The sequence below is a fragment of the Trifolium pratense genome, linkage group LG4 (genome assembly GCF_020283565.1).
Source record: "Trifolium pratense cultivar HEN17-A07 linkage group LG4, ARS_RC_1.1, whole genome shotgun sequence".
Lineage (NCBI taxonomy): Eukaryota > Viridiplantae > Streptophyta > Magnoliopsida > Fabales > Fabaceae > Trifolium > Trifolium pratense.
This window is the reverse complement of record NC_060062.1, coordinates 51158140-51178036: the sequence shown is the minus strand read 5'-3', so window position 1 is coordinate 51178036 and position 19897 is coordinate 51158140. Positions and strand designations below refer to the sequence as shown.

The 19897-nt window shown below is 31.4% G+C and overlaps 2 protein-coding genes across 2 annotated transcripts; both read right to left on the bottom strand.

The window, feature by feature from the left end:
* Window positions 1-453: 453 nt before the first annotated feature.
* LOC123881420 lies at window positions 454-3082 on the bottom strand. Its single transcript, XM_045930101.1, has 3 exons — window positions 2930-3082; window positions 2226-2275; window positions 454-2124 (listed from the first exon to the last, which is right to left on the bottom strand). The coding sequence occupies exon 3, from the start codon at window positions 1956-1958 to the stop codon at window positions 813-815; it is 1146 nt and encodes a 381-aa protein (XP_045786057.1). The 5' UTR covers window positions 1959-2124; window positions 2226-2275; window positions 2930-3082; the 3' UTR covers window positions 454-812.
* LOC123922866 lies at window positions 2220-16156 on the bottom strand. The gene is made up of 7 exons (XM_045975538.1): window positions 16120-16156; window positions 15287-16026; window positions 15069-15224; window positions 14631-14952; window positions 14404-14534; window positions 13502-14129; window positions 2220-2275 (listed from the first exon to the last, which is right to left on the bottom strand). Exons 1-7 carry the CDS (start codon window positions 16154-16156, stop codon window positions 2220-2222), a joined length of 2070 nt encoding a protein of 689 aa, XP_045831494.1.
* Between the last annotated feature and the right edge of the window lie 3741 nt (window positions 16157-19897).

Below are 19897 nucleotides of genomic sequence, written 5' to 3'. Positions count from 1 at the left end.
AAAAGGGGGGACAGTAGGAGGAGTAAAATTCTGGTCACTACAGTACTTAACCCAAAAAAAAAAAAAAAAAGACAAATGGGAGTAATAATTTGTACCCAAAAAAATGAAGTAATAAATATGAATAATTTTGTCATATACAGGTAGGAGGAATGCTTCAATAAATTTAATGCTTGAATCCACATTTAAGGGAGTACCGAATTCATTTTTCAATAGTATTAATCAAAGAAGTTTATCTGAGCTTAACTCAGTTGATAGTGACATTACATTATATATGCAGGGGACATGATTCGAACCCTGGACAACCCACTTATTCACTTTAATTCACTTTAAGAGTGAAACTTCTAGCCACTACGACTACATGTAAAAAAAATTAAAAAAGCAAATGGGAAACACAATCAGCATTCATATAAATTTAATATAAGGAAAAATAAACAGCATAATAAAAGGTATAAATAGAAGACCAACAAAGCTTTCACCTTTTATTCTTCATTACAAATGAGGAATAGAAATATGTAGCAGCACAATGAAAAGGCTGTTCAATTCAAAACATACTCCTACCTAAAACTCAACCTTTCTTGTCAATTAAAGTAACACAACTTTAAAGAAACATTGCAAGCCACTTATATCTAAATTTACATGTAATCAGTTCAAATTCATTACAAAACATAAGATTTTACAACAACAAAAATAAATGCCATATTGTAAAAAAAAAAAAAAAAAGAAGCATCATGGTTCCTACCTCAGCTATCAATATCTTCTATCACAGTAGTACAGTCATCCTCCCAATGTAGTGTTGTAGTATATGAATATTATTATGACTGCACAGCTTTATTTTGTTTGATACAAGCCGGTACCTTGAAGTCCTGGCATTTCCATGTTGATGTTGCCTCAATCGGTATCATTCGGTCAGTTGATGGCTCCACCGGAAACACGGGTATAGTATGAACATGCTGATTGCCTTTGTTCAATTCAGTCAATGAAGAACTTCTTCTGACTTTTATTTCTTCCCTCAGTTTCGCCTTATCTTTTGAGGTGCAAATGCTTAAGGGTAACTTTTTAAGCTTTGTCCTTCCTCTCTTCTTACCTATCGGAGGTGAATGTGAATCTTCACAGTTTTTCGCCTTTGAGTGGCTCGACTCGGCTTCGCCGTTATCTATGTCTATTTGGCTAGACCTATTGTAGTTGATTACCTTCTTATCTTTCTTAATTGAGCTTACCTCTTGGTTGGATCCTTCAGAATCAATCTTTCCGACTGTTGCCTGGCCATTGTTCAAAGATAAGCAATCTTGTCCAACTGCCTGCACGCCGCATCCTGATCCCTCGGTTATTTCAAAACTTGAAGAGCTTCTAGGCCTCTTTGATCTACTACCTTTCGAGTCTGACTTTGGAGAAGTCTTCGAGATTCTCGGAGAACTGTTCATGGCTCGGTGTAACTTTCGAGCTAATTCTTCATCTTTCCTACAATTTTCAATAGGTTTGTTTTTTTTGTACAAAAGCTGAACCGGGAGATGCTTCTTTGACTTGTTCTTTTTCAGATTTCTTTCCTTGTTGTTCGTTGCATCCTCGGAAAAAGAAGCAACCAAATCTAAAGCACTCTTGGCCGCAGCAACCGCCTTTGCCGCTATTGCAGCTTTTTCTTCAGCTGCAGCTCTTGCTGCCTCGGCAGCCTTAGTTGCAGTGACAGCTGCTTTTCTCGAAGCCTCCGCAACCTCTTCAGGTGTAAGGTTCGGGTTATTTGAATGACAACTCAACAAATGCTTAAGTCGGGCTTCAAACTCGCTTGAAAATGACGTAGATGAAGGGGAAGCAACATCTGTAACACACGAAGCAGCAACAGGAGATGGAGATGCAGTAGCATCACTTTCTGAACTCTGTTTTTTCAATCCAGCAAGAAGCCGTTTCCGAGGTGGCAAAAGAACATCGGCATCCAACTGATTCACATCACACACGTTCTCCATACTCCCCCAATAAATTCAATTCAATACTCAGAAAACAAAAAATAAATATTCGCATCAATTAAATTGCCATTCCATTGACAATCATATACGACAATGATCAAACTTTTCCCAATTCCGCATCCTTTATGAAATCAAATCTAAATAAAACCTAGAAGATCTACAAACCCTACATAAAACTTATACCAATTCAAACACTATCCAAGGTGATACCATTTTCTATTGTCAAAATCAAAAATCTTCTATAAGAAGAAAGAATATAACTCATACCCCAAGATCAAGATCGATATCTTCCATTTCTGATTCCACCACTTTAAATCCTGAACAAAACAGAACAAAACAATAAATCAAACTGAAATCAAATCTAACAACAAAAGATTCCAATAATCAGAATCACTTAATCAATCAAAAACCAAAATCACATCATCATAAAAAGCCAATTCTCAAACTTCAGCAAACCCTAACATCCCAATCAATCCAAACAAAACCAAAAACCACAAAGAACACATAATTCAGCAAGATAACCAAAAGATCAAGAACAGAACAAGAGTTTGAATCCAATTCCAACACAACAGCATAAAAGGTCAATTTTCAAACTTCATCAAACCCTAACACACCAATCAATCCAAACAAATCTAAAAACCACCAAACATGCATAATTCAGCAACATAATCAAAAGATCAACCACAGAACAAGAGTTTAAATTCAATCCAATTCCAACCATGCAGCAAAAAACAGGGTTTTTAATTTCCAAACACCTCAATTTCATAAATGATTTGAATCAATCCATAAAGCAATGAATCCTTTTCATCAAACAACCTAACAGATGTCAAAAATCAAATCCAGATTCAGCAGAATCATGCAAAATCCAATTATCAGTTTTGTTCCATTAGTCAAAATTCAAAAAAGTATATAATCAAATTGAGATCAAAAGAGAGTTAGAAGAATTGAGAATTAAGCAGATTGATATATACCTGATCCTGTTGAGGAAAGGATAAAGAAATGAAGATCCAGAATTAGGGTTTCAAGAGAGAGAGAGAGAGAGAAGAAGAGGTTGTGATGGTGAAGAAGAAAATCTAAGGTATGTAAAAAACACAACATCTTTGTTATATATCACATGTTATGTTATTTATTATATTTATTATTTGTATTTATTGTAAGATTTATTATCTATATTTTTTATGAGAAAATGAATTTTAATTGGTTAATAAGATTTGAGAACGGTAAACACGCGAATCCCACAAAAAGGTTAGAATTACAAACTCTTTGTTTTAAATTTCAACCAACCTTGTACTAATGTTTATTTTTGTTGTCAAAAAATTATGTCAATGATGACAATATTGGAGACTTTGTTGTTGCCGTTTTTTAAGTTGCTAGTACAAGTTTGGTGTCGATGATGAGTAGTATGTGTTAAATGAGTTTATCGAGGAAAAATTTGTTAGATTGATTTATTGTAGAATCAACATGGATAAGATATATTCCGTTTATTCCAAAATATAAGATTTATTTGATTATTGCATGTATGTCAATGCGTAATTTTGATCAATAATATTTTTAATTTTTTATTAGTAAAAATTATAAAAACTTGATATTTTGAAAATATTCATTGAAACAAATCAAACAAGATTTTATATGTTAATATTTACATCTATATATTATTAAATTAAAAAATATATAGTCAAAACAAGATAAATGAATAGTACATTTGGTCAAAGTGGTTCTTATAAAATGGGACGAATGAAGTATATCTATAGATTTACCTGGATATATCCCTATAGTTTTTTTTTAAATAAATCTATCAAAAAGGTCATTAGATTTGGTCTAGTTGTAAGGGGTTTGATAAAATGCATGAGATCTTACGTTAGATTTTCATCGGTATATTGTAAAAAAAAGAAAATGTTTTTAGAGTACTTGTTTAAATATTATTGTCTGAGTGGTATGGTTAGCCTTTTATGTATCATGACTTCTTTTTTTTTTTAAGAAGCCAAATAATATATATGGGAAAAAGCTAATGTGTGTCCTTAAGACATATGTTAGTGATTCAAAAAAGAAAATGTTTTATCATAACTAATGTATCTAATTGACTTTTTAAATTTGATCACAAATTAATTACACAAAATTTAAGAAAATGTTTTTATTTTTGGATTCTTAATGTGTGCCCTTAAGGCACACGTTACGTTAGCAAGACCCAAAAAATTAACATAAAATCACATACTCTCCAACTCCAAGAGTTTGATCTAGTGGTAAAAAGACAGGTCTCGGGTTCGAGCCTCACTAATGCTCTTGCAAAGAGGTAAATGTAATTACATGTGTAATTGCTCCAAGAGCACTAATGGTCTGTTTGGTTGAGCGAAAAGAAAGAGGAACGAAAGAAAATTACGGATTCCAATGGATGAATGTGGACTAACTTTTGTTCAAGTTCATCCATTGGAATCCGTAATTTTATTTCCTTCCTCTTTCTTTCCGCTCAACCAAACGGAGCCTAAGGTATTCCTTGCCTTGAATCCCTCGCCCTAAATTTTTCATTATAAAAAAAATATTTAACTACATATTTTGTCCCTTACGTTTATTTTAGATTTCAATTTGGTCTCTTACATTTAAAATGTATCAATTTGGTCTCTTACCTTTTTACTGTTTGCATTAGTTAGTCCTTTCTGTCAGTTTTGTCACATGTGACAACTAGTTTGCATATGTGGACAGATACGTGGACACTTGAACACATTGACAAGTGTATAGTTCAAATGGTGTTAGTGACAAAATTAACGAAAATGACTAAATTGAAACATAATGGAAATGCAAGGACCCAAATTGATACTTTTTAAACGTAATTGACCAAATTAAAACCTAAAATAAATGTAAGGGACCAAATATATAATTAACCTATAAAAAATAAAAATAAAAACACCTACTCTCCATTATTCAATTCGACAACTCAAACAAACCATGACATTAAATTACCACATATTCAAATGGAGCATAAATCCTTTCTAGTTTTTGGCTTAAATGCAGTTTTGTTCCCCCTATTTTCAATATTTTGAAGTTTTAGTCCCCCTATTTTGAAAACCAACTTTTTGGTCCCCCTATTTCAATTTTTTATTACTTTTGATCCCCCGTCCTATTTTTGAGTCAATTTTGATGACATGGCCAAGTCACTTATGACATGGCAGATGCCACATGGACACAACAATTATACATGTAATTATTCTTTATTTTAATTTTAATAAAACACGTTAAAAAATATTTTTATTGATAAAATAATTAATTTAATTAAATTATATGTTACGTATAAAAATTGAATCCTTCTTCAAAAATAAAATAAAATTGAATCTGTGAATTTCAAATTGAATCCATCTTTCCCAAAACCAATATTCTCCCCTCCATGTTCTCCCTAATCGATCTCTACTTCTCCATCCATCAATTAAGTTTTTCTCTTCCATAAGCATTCACATATAAAAAGCTATCGTAAAAAACAATTGTGTCTATCATGTTCCTATTGAGGAACAAGAGATTTAGGTTTTTTTTTTCTTACGGTATAAAGATTTTTTTTTTTAACAAATATTATAATTTTATTTATTATTTTATCAATAAAAATATATTATAATATATTTTATTGAAATTAAAATAAAAAATAATGACATGTAATTGTTGTGTCCATGTGGCATTTGCCACGTCACAAGAGAGTTGACCACATCATCAAAATTGACTCAAAAGTAGGGTGGGGGATCAAAAATTATAAAAAACTGAAATAGGGGGACAAAAAAATTGGTTTTTAAAATAGGGGGACTAAAACTTCAAAATATTGAAAATAGGGAGACTAAAACTGCATTTAAGCCCTAGTTTTTTAAGAACATAAAGTCTCTGACTCTTTGTTTAATGGGTTGCATATAATTTTTGTTCCTATACAAAACAGTGACATTTTAAGTTTTGTCCTTCCTTAATTTTTAAAAATCATCATGCACTCGGTTTTGGTCCTTATCATTAACACAACTTATATTATTGAATGATTTTTTCGCAGGTATGTTTAGAACATCATAAAAATTCCTCTAAAAAAACAAGTTTAATATTTGATTTCTAGGTCATAATTCTCGTCACTTTTAACTTGAAATTTTGCCGTTTAGAAAATTCTAGTAAATAAACTTTATGTAATATTTTAAACATGTCAATAAAAAAACATTAAAAAATTTAAGAGTTTAATGGTAATTAAATAAATTCAATTTTAGTAGGGATTAAAATTATGTGCAAAAAAAATGTTATAAGAACTAAGAATTTAATAAAAATTAAGTAAGAAATAAACTTAAAAATCCCTATTTTATATAGACCAAAAACATATTTAATATTTTTTTAAATGTACTTTTATCTCATGTTTTAATTGAATTAAGGTTTTGTCTTCTATCTTTATTTTGAAGACTAGTCTTCTATCTTGTATACGAAAGAAAAAGTTTTTTTTTTTTTTACAAAAAAAGAAAGAAAAAGGTTTTAGTCCTCCATCTAAAAAGTTTGGTTGGGTTGGGTACCACCGTAGGGTTGGTAAAATTGATGGATAAAATAATTTAGATCAAAATAATTTCTTAATCTATTATTATCAATTATGAAAAAAATTACTAATAAAAAATCTAACTCGATTTATCCATTAAACATAAAATTCATCTATTATTAATTTTTTCAATTATGGATGTCCATCTGCTAAAATATATTAGTTTTTTTTACACGCTTTTCTTTTAAATAGAGCTTTTGAAAAATTTATGTTGGTGAATTCAGCCCAAATCATATTCATTCAAGCCCAAAATATTTATTTTCATTTTAAAAACATAATACTTTTTATTTTAGAAAAAATTTAAGTATATAATTTAATAATAAATAAAAACTTTAATAATAAATTATTTTCTAATTTTATGATGAGGCGACGGTCAACGAAACATGGATGTCACTGGTGATCATCAACAGAAGAGCTTCAACGACCACAGCAGAAGACAACAGATTTTCGCCTCTTTTCAAAAAAACAAATCTTTGCCAACTCGCAGTGACACTTCGGTAGTCCACAATGGAACCCTGTTATTGGCTGATAATACTCCGGCTATTACCACCACGCTCACTATTTTTTTTAGTTTTTAATATTTTTTATTGAGATGTGAAATTATAAACTAATTTAAATATTCAAAACTAATTTAAAGATCAGTTTTTTATGTTTTATTTCCATTTTTTTAGTTTTTACTGTACTATTATTATTATTATTATTATTTATTAAAATTAAAAATTAATTTTTAAACCAAAAGAAATATTTATAAATTATTTTTAAAATCAGTTTTTTTAAGTTTTTCTTCCCAAAATTTTTCTAGGATGACACATTCTGTACATGTACTGGAGGACAATCACACACGCACGGTGAACATCTTTATCGAAATAACGTCATCCTAGTTTGTAGAGCACACCCCTAAGAATATGCCACAGGAACACTTTGACTTTATTAGGAATTTTCTAATTCGACATAGGTTCTATTTGGTAAAATTAAGCTATAAGGTAGTTGATAGCTGATAAGCTAATTTATAGCTGAAAAACTAGCTTATAGCTGATAGCTGGCAGTTTATAGCTGAAAAGCTATTAGAATAAAATTAAAGTGTTTGGTAGATTTAGTTGCTGTAAGTACAAAATAACATAAAAGTATATGATTAGTGGGTAGTTTTTTCTTTTTTGTTAAGTGTTAGTGGGTAGTTATTATAATTTTTAAAAAAATAATAAATGAAACTATTAAGGATATATATGGAATAAAATGTAAAAAGTTATAAGTTATAAGCTCATATGCTACTTGTGTGTTTGGTAAGTCCAATAAGCTAGCTTATAACTTATTGGACTAGCTTATAAGCTTGTTTGAAAAAAAATAAAAGTGTTTGGTAAAAAGCTTTTCTCACGAGCTTATAACTTTTTTTGAGATGTTATTTCAAGTAGCGTTTGAGTTTATAGCTTATAGCTTATTACAGTTTTTTCCATTTTTATAACCTTTAACTTAATTTTATTATTTTTTATAAAATAAAACACTACCCACTACATATAAATATCCTTTTATGTATTTTTATATTTATCAATCATTTAAAAAGCTAATTTTACCAAACACTTTAATTTCAATCAGCTAGCTTTTCAGCTATAAGCTAGCTTTTCAGCTATAAGCTAGTTTTTCAGCTATCAGCTATAACCTAGCTTATAGCTTAATTTTACCAAACAGAGCCGAAATAGCATCTCAAATAGGGATGACAATTTGACTCATACCCAGCAGGCACCCGCAAAAAATACCCATGACGAGTAGGGTAAAAACCCGCATTTTGAATATGGGCATGGGTATGGATAATTACCTGCAAAAATGAACAGGTATGGGGGCGGGTACTAAGGTACCCGTACCCGCACCCATACCCGCATAATATATATTTTTATTTATTTTATATATATTATTTTGTATAAATTACATATGTATATCAATTTAAAAAAATACAATACTATTAAACTATTACACATTTTTAATAAAAAAAGCTTATTTATAACATAATACAAACATCATGTGAATATGTCAACAAAGAAATTAACTTTAACATGAGATTAGTAAATTTTTTGTTTATAATTTTGATGAGTCAACATTAAAATCTTTTTTAAAAAATTAATTATATTAAGGCACTGTTTGGTAAGTCCAATAAGCTAGCTTATAGCTTATTGAACTAGCTTATAAGCTTGTTTGAAAAAAATGTGAAGTGTTTGGTAACGAGTTTCTCTAACTAGCTTATAGCGTTTTTTGAGATGTTATTTCAAGTAGCGTATGAGCTTATAGCTTATAGCTTTTTCATTTTATTCCATACTTACCCTCATTAATTTTATTTATTTATTTTTAAAAAATTATAATAACTACCCACTAACACTTGCAAAAAAAAAACTACCCACTAATCATGTATTTTTATGTCATTTTGTACTTACAACAGCTAAATTTGCCAAACACTTTAATTTTATTCTACTAGCTTTTCAGCTATAAGCTACCAGCCATCAGCCATCAGCTATCAGCTATAAGCTAATTTTTCAGGTATAAGCTAGCTTATAGCTTATTTTTACCAAACAGAGCCTAAAACGATATGATATTTTATAATTGATTGATTTATTTTCAGTAAAATTGCGGGTAACGGGTAACGGATATGGGTACCTAGGTACCCATAGGGTATGGGGACGGGTACAAAGATTGTTACCCACGCGGGTATGGGGATGGGTACGGGTATTTTTTCAAACTGCGGGTATGGGGATGGGTACTATAGTATCCTACCCATACCTTACCTATTGTCATCCCTAATCTCAAAAAACACTATAAGCTACTTAGAGAAGCTCGTTACCAAACACTTCACATTTTTATCAAACAAGCTTATAAGCTAGTCCAATAAGTTATAAGCTAGCTTATTGGACTTACCAAATAGTGTCATAACTCTCCAATTCTCCATAGTGTGATAATAGGGACCAAATACTGCCTCCATCGTATAATCGGTGATTCTGTTGATTGTTTCATGTATGTTAATGTATAATTTTGACGATTAATATATTTAATTGTATGATAGTAAAAATCATAAAAAGTTAAATATTATGAAAATATTCTTATTTCTAGAATGAGTACTTATTTCTGGATAATCTCAATATCTTTTTATGCTCATATGCCACTGAGGAATGCACAATATTTCATTTCATGAGCATTCACGATGTTGTACATCAACTTTACATCAATTGGTTGTGGGATTTATAAGTTAAGCCACTTTTTTTTAAAGTAGTCTAGTGGCTAGAGTCCCGGCACCCGACATATATATTATAATGTCTTTACCAATTAAGCTGAACTCACAGAACTAAATTGAGTCGCATTTATTCATTCCAAACCCGAATGAGGTTGGATCTATTGTTGGTGATAAAAATAACAATTAATTTAAAAGTTTTTTTTTTACAAATAATTTTTTGTCTAATAGTTAGACTAAAATTTTAAATATGAAAAAAATATGAAATCTTGAAAAATCTAGATCATTGCATGCTAGTATTTCTGCAACTATATATCAAACTTATTGTAGGTGACTTTTCTTTACAAATATTTCGAGATATCAATGGGGGCGAGAATTAAGCGCAGAGTACTTCTCATTTCCTTTCTCATCATCTAAAATATTCTCTATCCTCATTCTTTGCTTCGGAGAGTATTCTTTGTTCATCCTCATCCCTGTGGATTCTCACAATTTCCATGGTGACCCATAACATTAAAAAAAAAAATCATTTTTTTTTAATTTACAATCAACTAGTTATAAAGTTTAATCATAAAATAAATAAAAAATTAAAACATTATTGTGAGAGTTCTAAATTGGGTCAAGGCTCAATCCGACCTGCTCAGCCCAAACATATATGAGCCAAAATTAAGGGCACATCCCTTAACAGTTGCATAATCCTCACTTCCAATCCATAACAACCGACATCATAGTCATGTCCCTTCAATGCTAAGTTGCTAACCATGAAGCAAATTTGCAAGTACCTGAAAACAAAACAATTCTCATGAAAATCAAATCACAATTGAACAAGATATGGACTCTCTACGCACGAAGTTTAAGGGTGTGTTGTGCACAAATAGTAACAGAAGGTAATAATAACGAAATTGCAAACAATAAGAACACAAGAAGTTTGATAACGGAGTTCCCCTTAGGTACGTCTCCGGCTGCAGAATTCGCTACAGCTCGTTTCTATTAGATGAAAGAATGAAATTAGGGTTTCAGTGTTACAAGCGGTATATATAATAATAATAGAATGTCGTAAATACCCCTGCACCATACCGCGGGGGGCTATCGCCCCCCCGCACCCCCCTAGCGCCCCCAAAACATCTGGTCAAAGCCCATATGGGCAGGGGGCGGCCGGAGCTTCGCTTCGCTCCGCTAGCTCAGCTCCTTGGCCGCCCCCAGCCTCTTCCTGATGCATATATGAACCATACTCAACAGGGTGCCCTACATCAAGGTAGATCAATGCAATTCAAAATTAAAGGTAAGTATTCAGGGTAACAAACCCTAAGAAAAATGTAGAATACGAGATAGGTCGTGAAATAACAAAATCATAACCAAATGCAGTTGAGAGAAAAGCTAACAAGGTTAGACATACTTAAAATTGGGCCTTTATGGTTAGGAATCCAAGAATCAAATTATGGACAAATGAGAGAGAAGAGAAAACGAAGAAAAAAACTCACCGAGGGAAACAACGATAAGAAAATGGTGATTATGAGAAATAGTATCACGAAGTGAGGGGATAAGTGAAAAAGGAAATATAGAATTTTTAGTAAAAGTGATGGAAATAATGTGGAAAGAAAAGAAAAAAAAAGTGGGAAAAATATTGAGCATTAGAATTAGTAGAGACTCTATTTAGAAAATTAATAATAAAAAAAAAACTAAAAAAATAGGGTTCGTTGTAGGTCATAACGGATTCTGAACTTGAAGATAGAAATAAGTGAAGAGAAACAATGATAAGAAACCGGTGATGATGAGAAATAGTATGACGAAGGAAAATCGAATGATTTTATAAGGATTCGTTGTTGTTGAGTTCAATTTGACCAGGGTATTTTAGAGTTTTTTGTTCATTGAGCTGCAAAACAAAAGTGAGTGGATAAGTGAAAAAGGAAATATAGAATTTTTAGTAAAAGTGATGTAAATGTGAAAAATATAGTAGAAAAAAAGTGAGGGAAATATATAAGAAAGAAAAAAAAATGGGGTAAAATATTGAGCATTATAATTAGTAGAGATTCTATTTGGAAAATAAAAAAATAAAAAAAAAACAAACAAATTAGGGTCCGTAGGTCAAATTAACTTTGACCTACAATGGATTCTGACCTTGAAGTAGAGAAATAAGTGAAGGGAAAAAAAATAAAAAAATCGGTGATTATGAGAAATAGTATCACAAAGGGTAAACAAATGATTTTGTAAACATTCATTGTCGTTGAGTTCAATTTGTTTAGAGAATTTTAGAGTTTTTTGTTCATTGAGCGGCAAAACAAAAATGAGTAGAAAAGTATCTTATCTCTCTCTCCCTCACAAACACACACTTCACGCTTATTCTTAATTGGAGACGAAATCAATCACATATAAGTAAAATTTATACACATATAAATATTATTTTAATAAAATATTCAGGGTCAAAGTTTCTATAGAACACGAGATTAAATCTCTTCTTCATCCCAAAACCTTTTTTTGAAAGAACTTTCTCTTTAATTTCGGCTCTGTTTGGTAAAATTAAACTATAAGCTAGCTGATAGTTGAAAAGCTAGCTGATAGCCAATATGCTAGCTTTTAGCTAATAACTAAAAAGCTAGTAGAATGAAATTAAAGTGTTGGGTAAATTTAGCTTTTGTAATCATAAAATGACATAAAAAGTACATGGTTATTTTATGTGAGTGGATAGTTTTTTTATTAAAAAAATAAAGAAATTAAAATTATAAGGTTAAAATTGGAATAAAAGGTAAAAAGCTATAAGCTCAAACGCTACTTAGGTATCATTTGGCCTAATTTTGTGTTCCTATTCTTTTTCCTTAGAAGTAAGAAGCTAGACCAAAAAACAATTTTTAAAAGCTCTAGTAATAAAAAAATAGCTTCTATGTTTTAAGAAAAATCATAATATATTATCAAATATTGTATATCTTTTAACCCTATTAAATTTTTTTTAAAAAAAAAACTAAATATATCCCTAACTTTATGGTTAAAAAATAAAAAAAGCTTATAAAATAATAAGCTATAAACTAGGTAGGTTACCAAACACTGACACACCTTCATCTGCACCAAAAAAAAAAAATTCTGCCTTCAGTTCAAACAAAACAATCCTCACAAAAATTTCCTCTTATATATAAAATCGACATTCCTACAAATATTACTAGTAGTAATAAATTTCATGTTGGATCCTTAACCAAATAAATATTTCATGTTGGATCTATTGCCGGTGACATTATCAATGCTCTTGCGTTTTTAAATAATTTTTTTTTTTGACAGCAAAATGATAATTTCAGTTACAAGTTTATTTGTTGATGTAAAATTTCAGAGAAAAGTTTTTTTTTTTTTATAAGCAAAGAATGAATTATAAGGAGTATAAGGGGTATTCAACCCTTACAATTTTAAAAGAAACCATTAGATGCTAAAAATGCAAGATAATGGCTCTTTACACCAATCTGAAAATACAAGAGAAGACTTAGAAGCTATTCTACCAACAAACCAAAACCAGGAGATATAAATAATTTGATCCACTAAGGATTGCAAGTTAATAACATCTCCTCTAAACATTATATTATTACGGGCTCGCCATAAGCTCCATGTGGTTGCCAACCAAATTACATGTCGAGCTTTAGCATATGACTTATTCTTCACCAAAGCACCAAAGGGAGATAAAGTGCTTCCAACAAACTTCAAAGGGGATAAAATTCACATTCAGCCAGATGAAAATTCTCTTCCAAATTTGTTGCGAAAAAGAACAATTGAAAAACACATGGTCAATATCTTCCTCTTCTCTGAAACAAAAAGCACAACACAACTCACGCGGATTAACAATAACACCTTTTTTCGCCAACGCCATACGAGTTGGTAGTCTAGATAATAATAATCTCCATCCAAATATACTCACTTTAGATGGCAAGTCATTTGTCCATAATTGATTCAAAGCTTCCACCACGTTCTCTTCAATTGCCAAAGTAACAACACGAGATAGTAAGAACACATACGTCGAATGGACCGAGAACTGACCGGTTTGATGTATGTTCCATCTAACGCTATCTTTGTCATTCGGGTAAGGGAAAAATCCTGTCAACAAAGTGTATAACTCTTGCGCTAATTCCTGCTCAGCTGCAGATAAGACCAAACTCCATTCCATCTTCCACACCCAAGTGTGATCTTGCCACATACCACTAGCACCTACCACTATATTTGGATACAAAGCTTTATTGAACAAAAGAGGGAATAAACGCTTAAAACAAACTGGTCCCAACCAAACATCATGCCAAAATCTCAAAGAAATACCATCACCCAACACATTGCTCACGTTTTTTTTGAACCAATCTCCATTCACAACTCCCCCAATCTTCATGATATCGCGCCACCACAATGAGTGTCCTTTTACATCGTTGGTTGATTGCGACATAAAATTATCTACCATATTCCCATATCTATGCTTCAACAAAGTGGACCACAAAGCATTTTCATCACTAATTCGTCTCCATTTCCATTTACAAAGTAAAGATTGATTGAATAAATCAAGATTTTAAATACCCAACCCACCTCTGTCTTTTGGTAGGCAAATAGTGTCCCAACTAACCCAACATATCTTCTTTGTATTGGAACCTCCACCCCATAAAAACTTTCGTTGAATGTTAACCAAATCTTTTAAAACACATGACGGTGCCTTAAAAAAAGAGAAAAAAATAAAGAGGTAGACTAGAAAGTACCGAATTGATAAGCGTTACTCTTCCACCAATAGATAAATGCCGACCATTCCAAGCATTTAGACGCTTCTTCATTGCTACCACAATAGGATTCCAGGTTATCTTCCTCCTTGGGTTGGCACCCACCAGAATGCCTAAAAAACAGAAGGGAATAGAATCTACCTCACAATGTATGAAAGAGGATGCGGCAGACAAAAAATTATCATCAAGATTAATTCCATAAAGCTTACTTTTGAAGAAATTAACCTTCAAACCGGACACCAATTTAAAACTTCTCGGCACCGTTTTAATGGACCATAAATTATCCCAATTTCCTTCACCGATCAAAACAGTATCATCTGCGAATTGGAGTGTGTGAAAATGAAGATCATCTCTAACTTTAAACCCATGGAAACTACTATTATCAACAGCCTTTTGCATCAACCGAGTGAGTCCTTCCGCAGCGATCAAGAAAAGGAATGGAGATAGCGGGTCACCTTGTCTCAGCCCTTTGCCAACTAAGAAATCCTCTGTAGGACTACCATTTACTAGCAGTCTAGCACGAACATTGAGCTATTAAATATACAAGCTCTCATCCACTTCAGCCAATGTTGATCAAACCCCATACGTCGCATCATATACTCCAGAAAATTCCAATTCATTGTATCATAAGCCCGTTCGAAATCTACTTTCAACAACAAGCACTTGTCTTTTCTTCTCTTAGCCAAATCAATCCGTTCATTTACAACCAAGACACCATCCAAAATTTGACGATTAGGTGGAAAGGCTGTTTGACATTCTGAAATCAATTTTCCCATCACCTTTTTTAACCGAGCTGCCAAAACCTTAGAAATAATTTTGTATAAGCACAGCGGACAAGGCAAATAGGTCTATAATCAGACAGAACCTGAGGGTGGTCCTTCTTTGGTATTAACGCCAAAAAAGAAGCTGTGATCGCTTTTGGAAGAATGGCATTGCTATGAAATTCAATTAAGAACTCCATTACATCAGCTTGTAACACATCCCAACAAGTCTTCAAGAAATTAAAATTAAAACCATCAGGACCTGGGCATTTATTTCTGTCACAGCTGCTCAGAATATCACGAACTTCCTCAACAGAAAAAGGTGCCAAAAGAGTATAGTTATCTGTTTCTGATAAAGAGTTAAAAGAAACGCCATCAAGAAGGGGACGGTTGCTCCATTCCTCAGTGAAGTTCTTTTCAAAAAAATTCTTTACAAAGGACTTAACATCATCTACTCCTTGAACCCAATGATTGCCATCTTTCAGAGCCACTAATTGATTGCGTCTTCTTCTGCTTTTAATGGATTGGTGAAAATATTTAGAGTTTGAATCACCTTCTCTAATCCATGTTGTTCTCGATTTCTGTTTGAGTAGACTCTCCTTAAAATGAAGTTGCTTCCAAAATTCCTTATTCAACCCTTCTAGTTTGAGATCATCTAAATCCCCATCGGAGTTTGCCAAAAGATCTTCAAACTCATTAATATTTGTGATTGTCTTCTCTATATTAAGATCAAGAAAGCCGAACACCTCTTTATTCCAATTCTTCAAGCTCTCCCTCAAAAGTTTAAATTTTTCTTTCAAAACGAAAGTTTTTTTGCCACTAATATTATAACTCTGCCAAGAAGCTTCCACAAAAGCAGAGAAAAGTTAAGACAAGTCGTACAAGTTGTTTCAAGTTTCAACTCAAACAACTTTCTTTCTTCAGAAAAGTAACACACGATTAAACAACGGGCAGATTCTAGGGTGGAAGACCATGATAGGTCTCTCACCGATGCATCACATGTTTTGTGGATCGGATTGAATGTGTACATGATATTATGATGTACTGTCAGTATTATATTATTTTTTATTTTTATTTTTTTGAAAAAAAATTCCCGACTTTTTCGGAAAAAAGTTTTCGATATTTTTTCGGAAAAAAAATTTTGATTTTTTTTTTGAAAACAGGTTCCCGATTTTTGGGGAAAACGTTTCGATTTTAGATAAAAACAATTCTGGAGATTTTGTTTGAACAAAAAAGTTTCCGTTCTTTTTTCGGGAAAAAAGTTATGATATTTAATTCGAAAAAAAAATTTCCTATATTTTCTGGAAAAGTTCCAATATTTTATTCGGAAAAAAAGTTTCAAATATTTTCACTCTTTTTTGTAGCAACAATATTTTTTCAGGTGAATATTTCGAAACTATTTTCCCCAAAAAATCAGGAACTTTTTTCCTGAACTTTTTCCAGAAAAAAATCGAAAACATTTTTCCGGAAAATATCCGAAACTTTTTTCCCGAAAAAAGAACGGAAACTTTTTTTTCCAGAAAAACTCCGGAATTGTTTTTATCTGAAATCGAAACTTTTCCCCCCAAAAATCGGGAACTTTTATTCCAAAAAAAAAATAGAAAATTTTTCCCGAGAAAATATCGAAAACTTTTTCCGGAAAAATCAAAAACTTTTTTTCCAAAAATAAATAAATAATAATATAATACTGACAGTACACCATATTATGATGTACACATTCAATCCAATCCATAAAACTTATGGTGTATTGGTGAGACCTATCATGGTCTCACACCCTAGAATCCCCCTAAACAACGTCAACATTTCGGGACCCCAAATTCTTACTCTCCACACCTTTTTTACAACTTTTTTTTCGGTGGGAGTTTCATAATTTAAATCTCAACTAGTTTGTTGCCAAATTCATGCAAGGCTAACGTCAATGGTATGAAGTAACTAAAATAATTTCCAAGTGTAAACCAAAAAAAAATAAAAAATTTCCAAGTGGGTAGCGTTGCTTCTCAAAGGCTCCGTCAGTCCTAAGTTTTTATTCATTTTTCTTTTGAGTCTCTTCTTCCTTTACGGGTAAGGGGTGATTTTAGGTCATTCTTGGCCTAAAATCACCACTCTATATTTTTTTGTCTCTTTTTTAATTCAAATAAGTGATTTTCACATAACTTGTGTTTTTAGTTTCTTACTTTTGTTGTGGTGTCATTGTCTGAGTGCAGCGTTGTGTTGGTCGTCGTCTTGGTACGGCGCTGTTTGATTTTCCGTCTTGTTGGGGTGTTCTTCAGTTCATATTGAAAGATCAAATTCAATCAATTGTAGATTCAATAATGATTTTGTGTGTCAATGTTGCTGATCCGGAAGCATGAACATTCCGGTGACTTTAGTCTTATCATATTATTTGTAGGCATTTTGCCGTTATATGCTATTAACTTGGATGTTGTGAGTTTGTTCACAGATGAATCTGTGCTCGTAGTTTTAGGCTCCGTGGTCGTTGTGCCACGTGATTGTTCTTATCCCATTTTGATGAACTTTGATGTGTGTTGAACTTTTAATCAGAATAAGTTGAACCGTAATTAACTAATTTTTTCTATCTTAGATAGGGGGTTTCTCCTAATAAACCTCCAAAATTTTATAATCCAAAAAAAAATATCATCTAAATTTAAAACTCGAAAGGAAAAAATCTGGATTTTTTACAAAGTAGTTTTTTCGTATTTTGTTGTGGAGGGAAACTTCTTGTGGAGGGGGGGCGGGTGTGTGTAAGAAATAGTCCAGACATTTTGGCATTGTTATCTTATTTTAATTTGGCATTGTTTTTCCCACCCCTCTCATTTCTTATAAGTCTCCATTGAGTTTTAAAATTTTATTAAGTAAATCAACATTTTGTTCTTTGAAAGTTGAAATTTAATATTTGTATTGGTTAACCAATTGAGTTCAAAAATTTACACCAACATCTAATAAGAATGAATCAATCTTCTACGATTTTATGTATATCAAAAAAATAGAGTAAAAATGAAATGAAGTGACTGTTGGCGCGAATGGCTGGTAAACAAATAACCGGAGGCGTGTAATCACTGAACTAAGGAATTATCCGCAAATATTGCGCAACTCCCCCAGAATACAACCGGTTCATCTCGACGATAAACATGTCGAGGCTATCAAGACATGAGAATATCAACAAGGTGGTAACTCAGGCACTTCACATAATGAAAAAGGTTAAAGCATTGAAACTTATAATAATATACAATATTTTTCTCAAACCTATTGTTTTCACCATCAAGTATTTTGATACTTGATATAATCTTTAATATATCACACATGAAAGAAAAAAAAAAAAAAAAAAAAACACCTTTCATTCTGATGTTGTTTCCTTCTTATAAGCAATTGACTAAAAAATTTAACGTTGCAAAACCACAAATGCTAATAATTAGGATTGTGTAACCGTCCAATAGCAAGTAAATAGGTACAATTAATTTGAGTTAACATAGCAATAAAAGAAAAACATGTGAAAATAAGTTGCATTGCCCCATCAATTTTTAATCATTTAAAATAGAGTTCCTCAAATAATAATTAATTAATTGGATCACAATAAAATGTAAAATATTTTACTTTTGAAATATCCAAAATATCCAACAGTGACAAAGTACATAATTATTATTGATTAACAATATCAAATAATTTTACACTGACTCTACATATTTCTTATACTGTAATCAATTTAGTCCCTCAAATTTCACAAGTTAATCTTTCTCAAATAAACTATACTTTTAGCACACATTATAAAGATATGTTCGTATATTTGGCATCTAATTGGCAAACAACACTTGCCGGAAAAACAGAGTTCAGGTTGTCTTCATTTATTATCTCTCCATTTATTCTCCATTTGGAGAGAGATAGACACATTAAGAATTAGTGGGACCTATTAAAAGTGGGTCCCACTAATTTGTGGACCCCACTAATTTTTTCTTGTGTCTATCTCTCTCTAAATGGAGAATAAATGGAGAGATAATAAATGGAGGGAACCTTAACTCGGAAAAACAAGTTCCTAATTCCATTCCTCACAATCAATGAGATTATGCTATAGGCGCTCTTGACCGTTGATAATCTGTCTTGCAGGTGCACAAGATTTTTGTTATAAAAAAAAATATCGATCGACAGAGACTAATGAGAAACATAGTAAAATTATATAGAGTAAATTACACTCTCCTCCCTTGGGAGATGGTTAAATCACACTACCCTCCCTTCTTATGTTAAAATATGCACTCCCTTCCCCTCATATACAAAATATATTTAAAAAATTACATTCTCCTCCCTTAAAAAAGCTTGAATTTCATTATATTAAAACCTACATTTGATTCCTTTAGCAAAACTCCATTTTAATATAGTTAAACTTATAATCCATATGAGTAAAAAAAACCATCAATCCATTGTACCAAAAAAAAAAACTAATCCATATATTTCAATATTATTTTTTACTCACGTCATTAACATATAATTTTAAATGTTGTTATAATTAATTATGAAAATATACAAAATAAAATACAAATCTCGGATATATCACTAAATTCGATTAGAATAACTATTTTATATTAAATTTTATATTCTAAAATAATAAAGTTAATAATAAAATTTTCAAAGAAAGGAAAAATAATTTTTTAAATGATGACTTAAAAGATTTTTGGCATAAAATAGTTGCTTAATGTTAATTATTATCACAAAAATATTTATGTTAA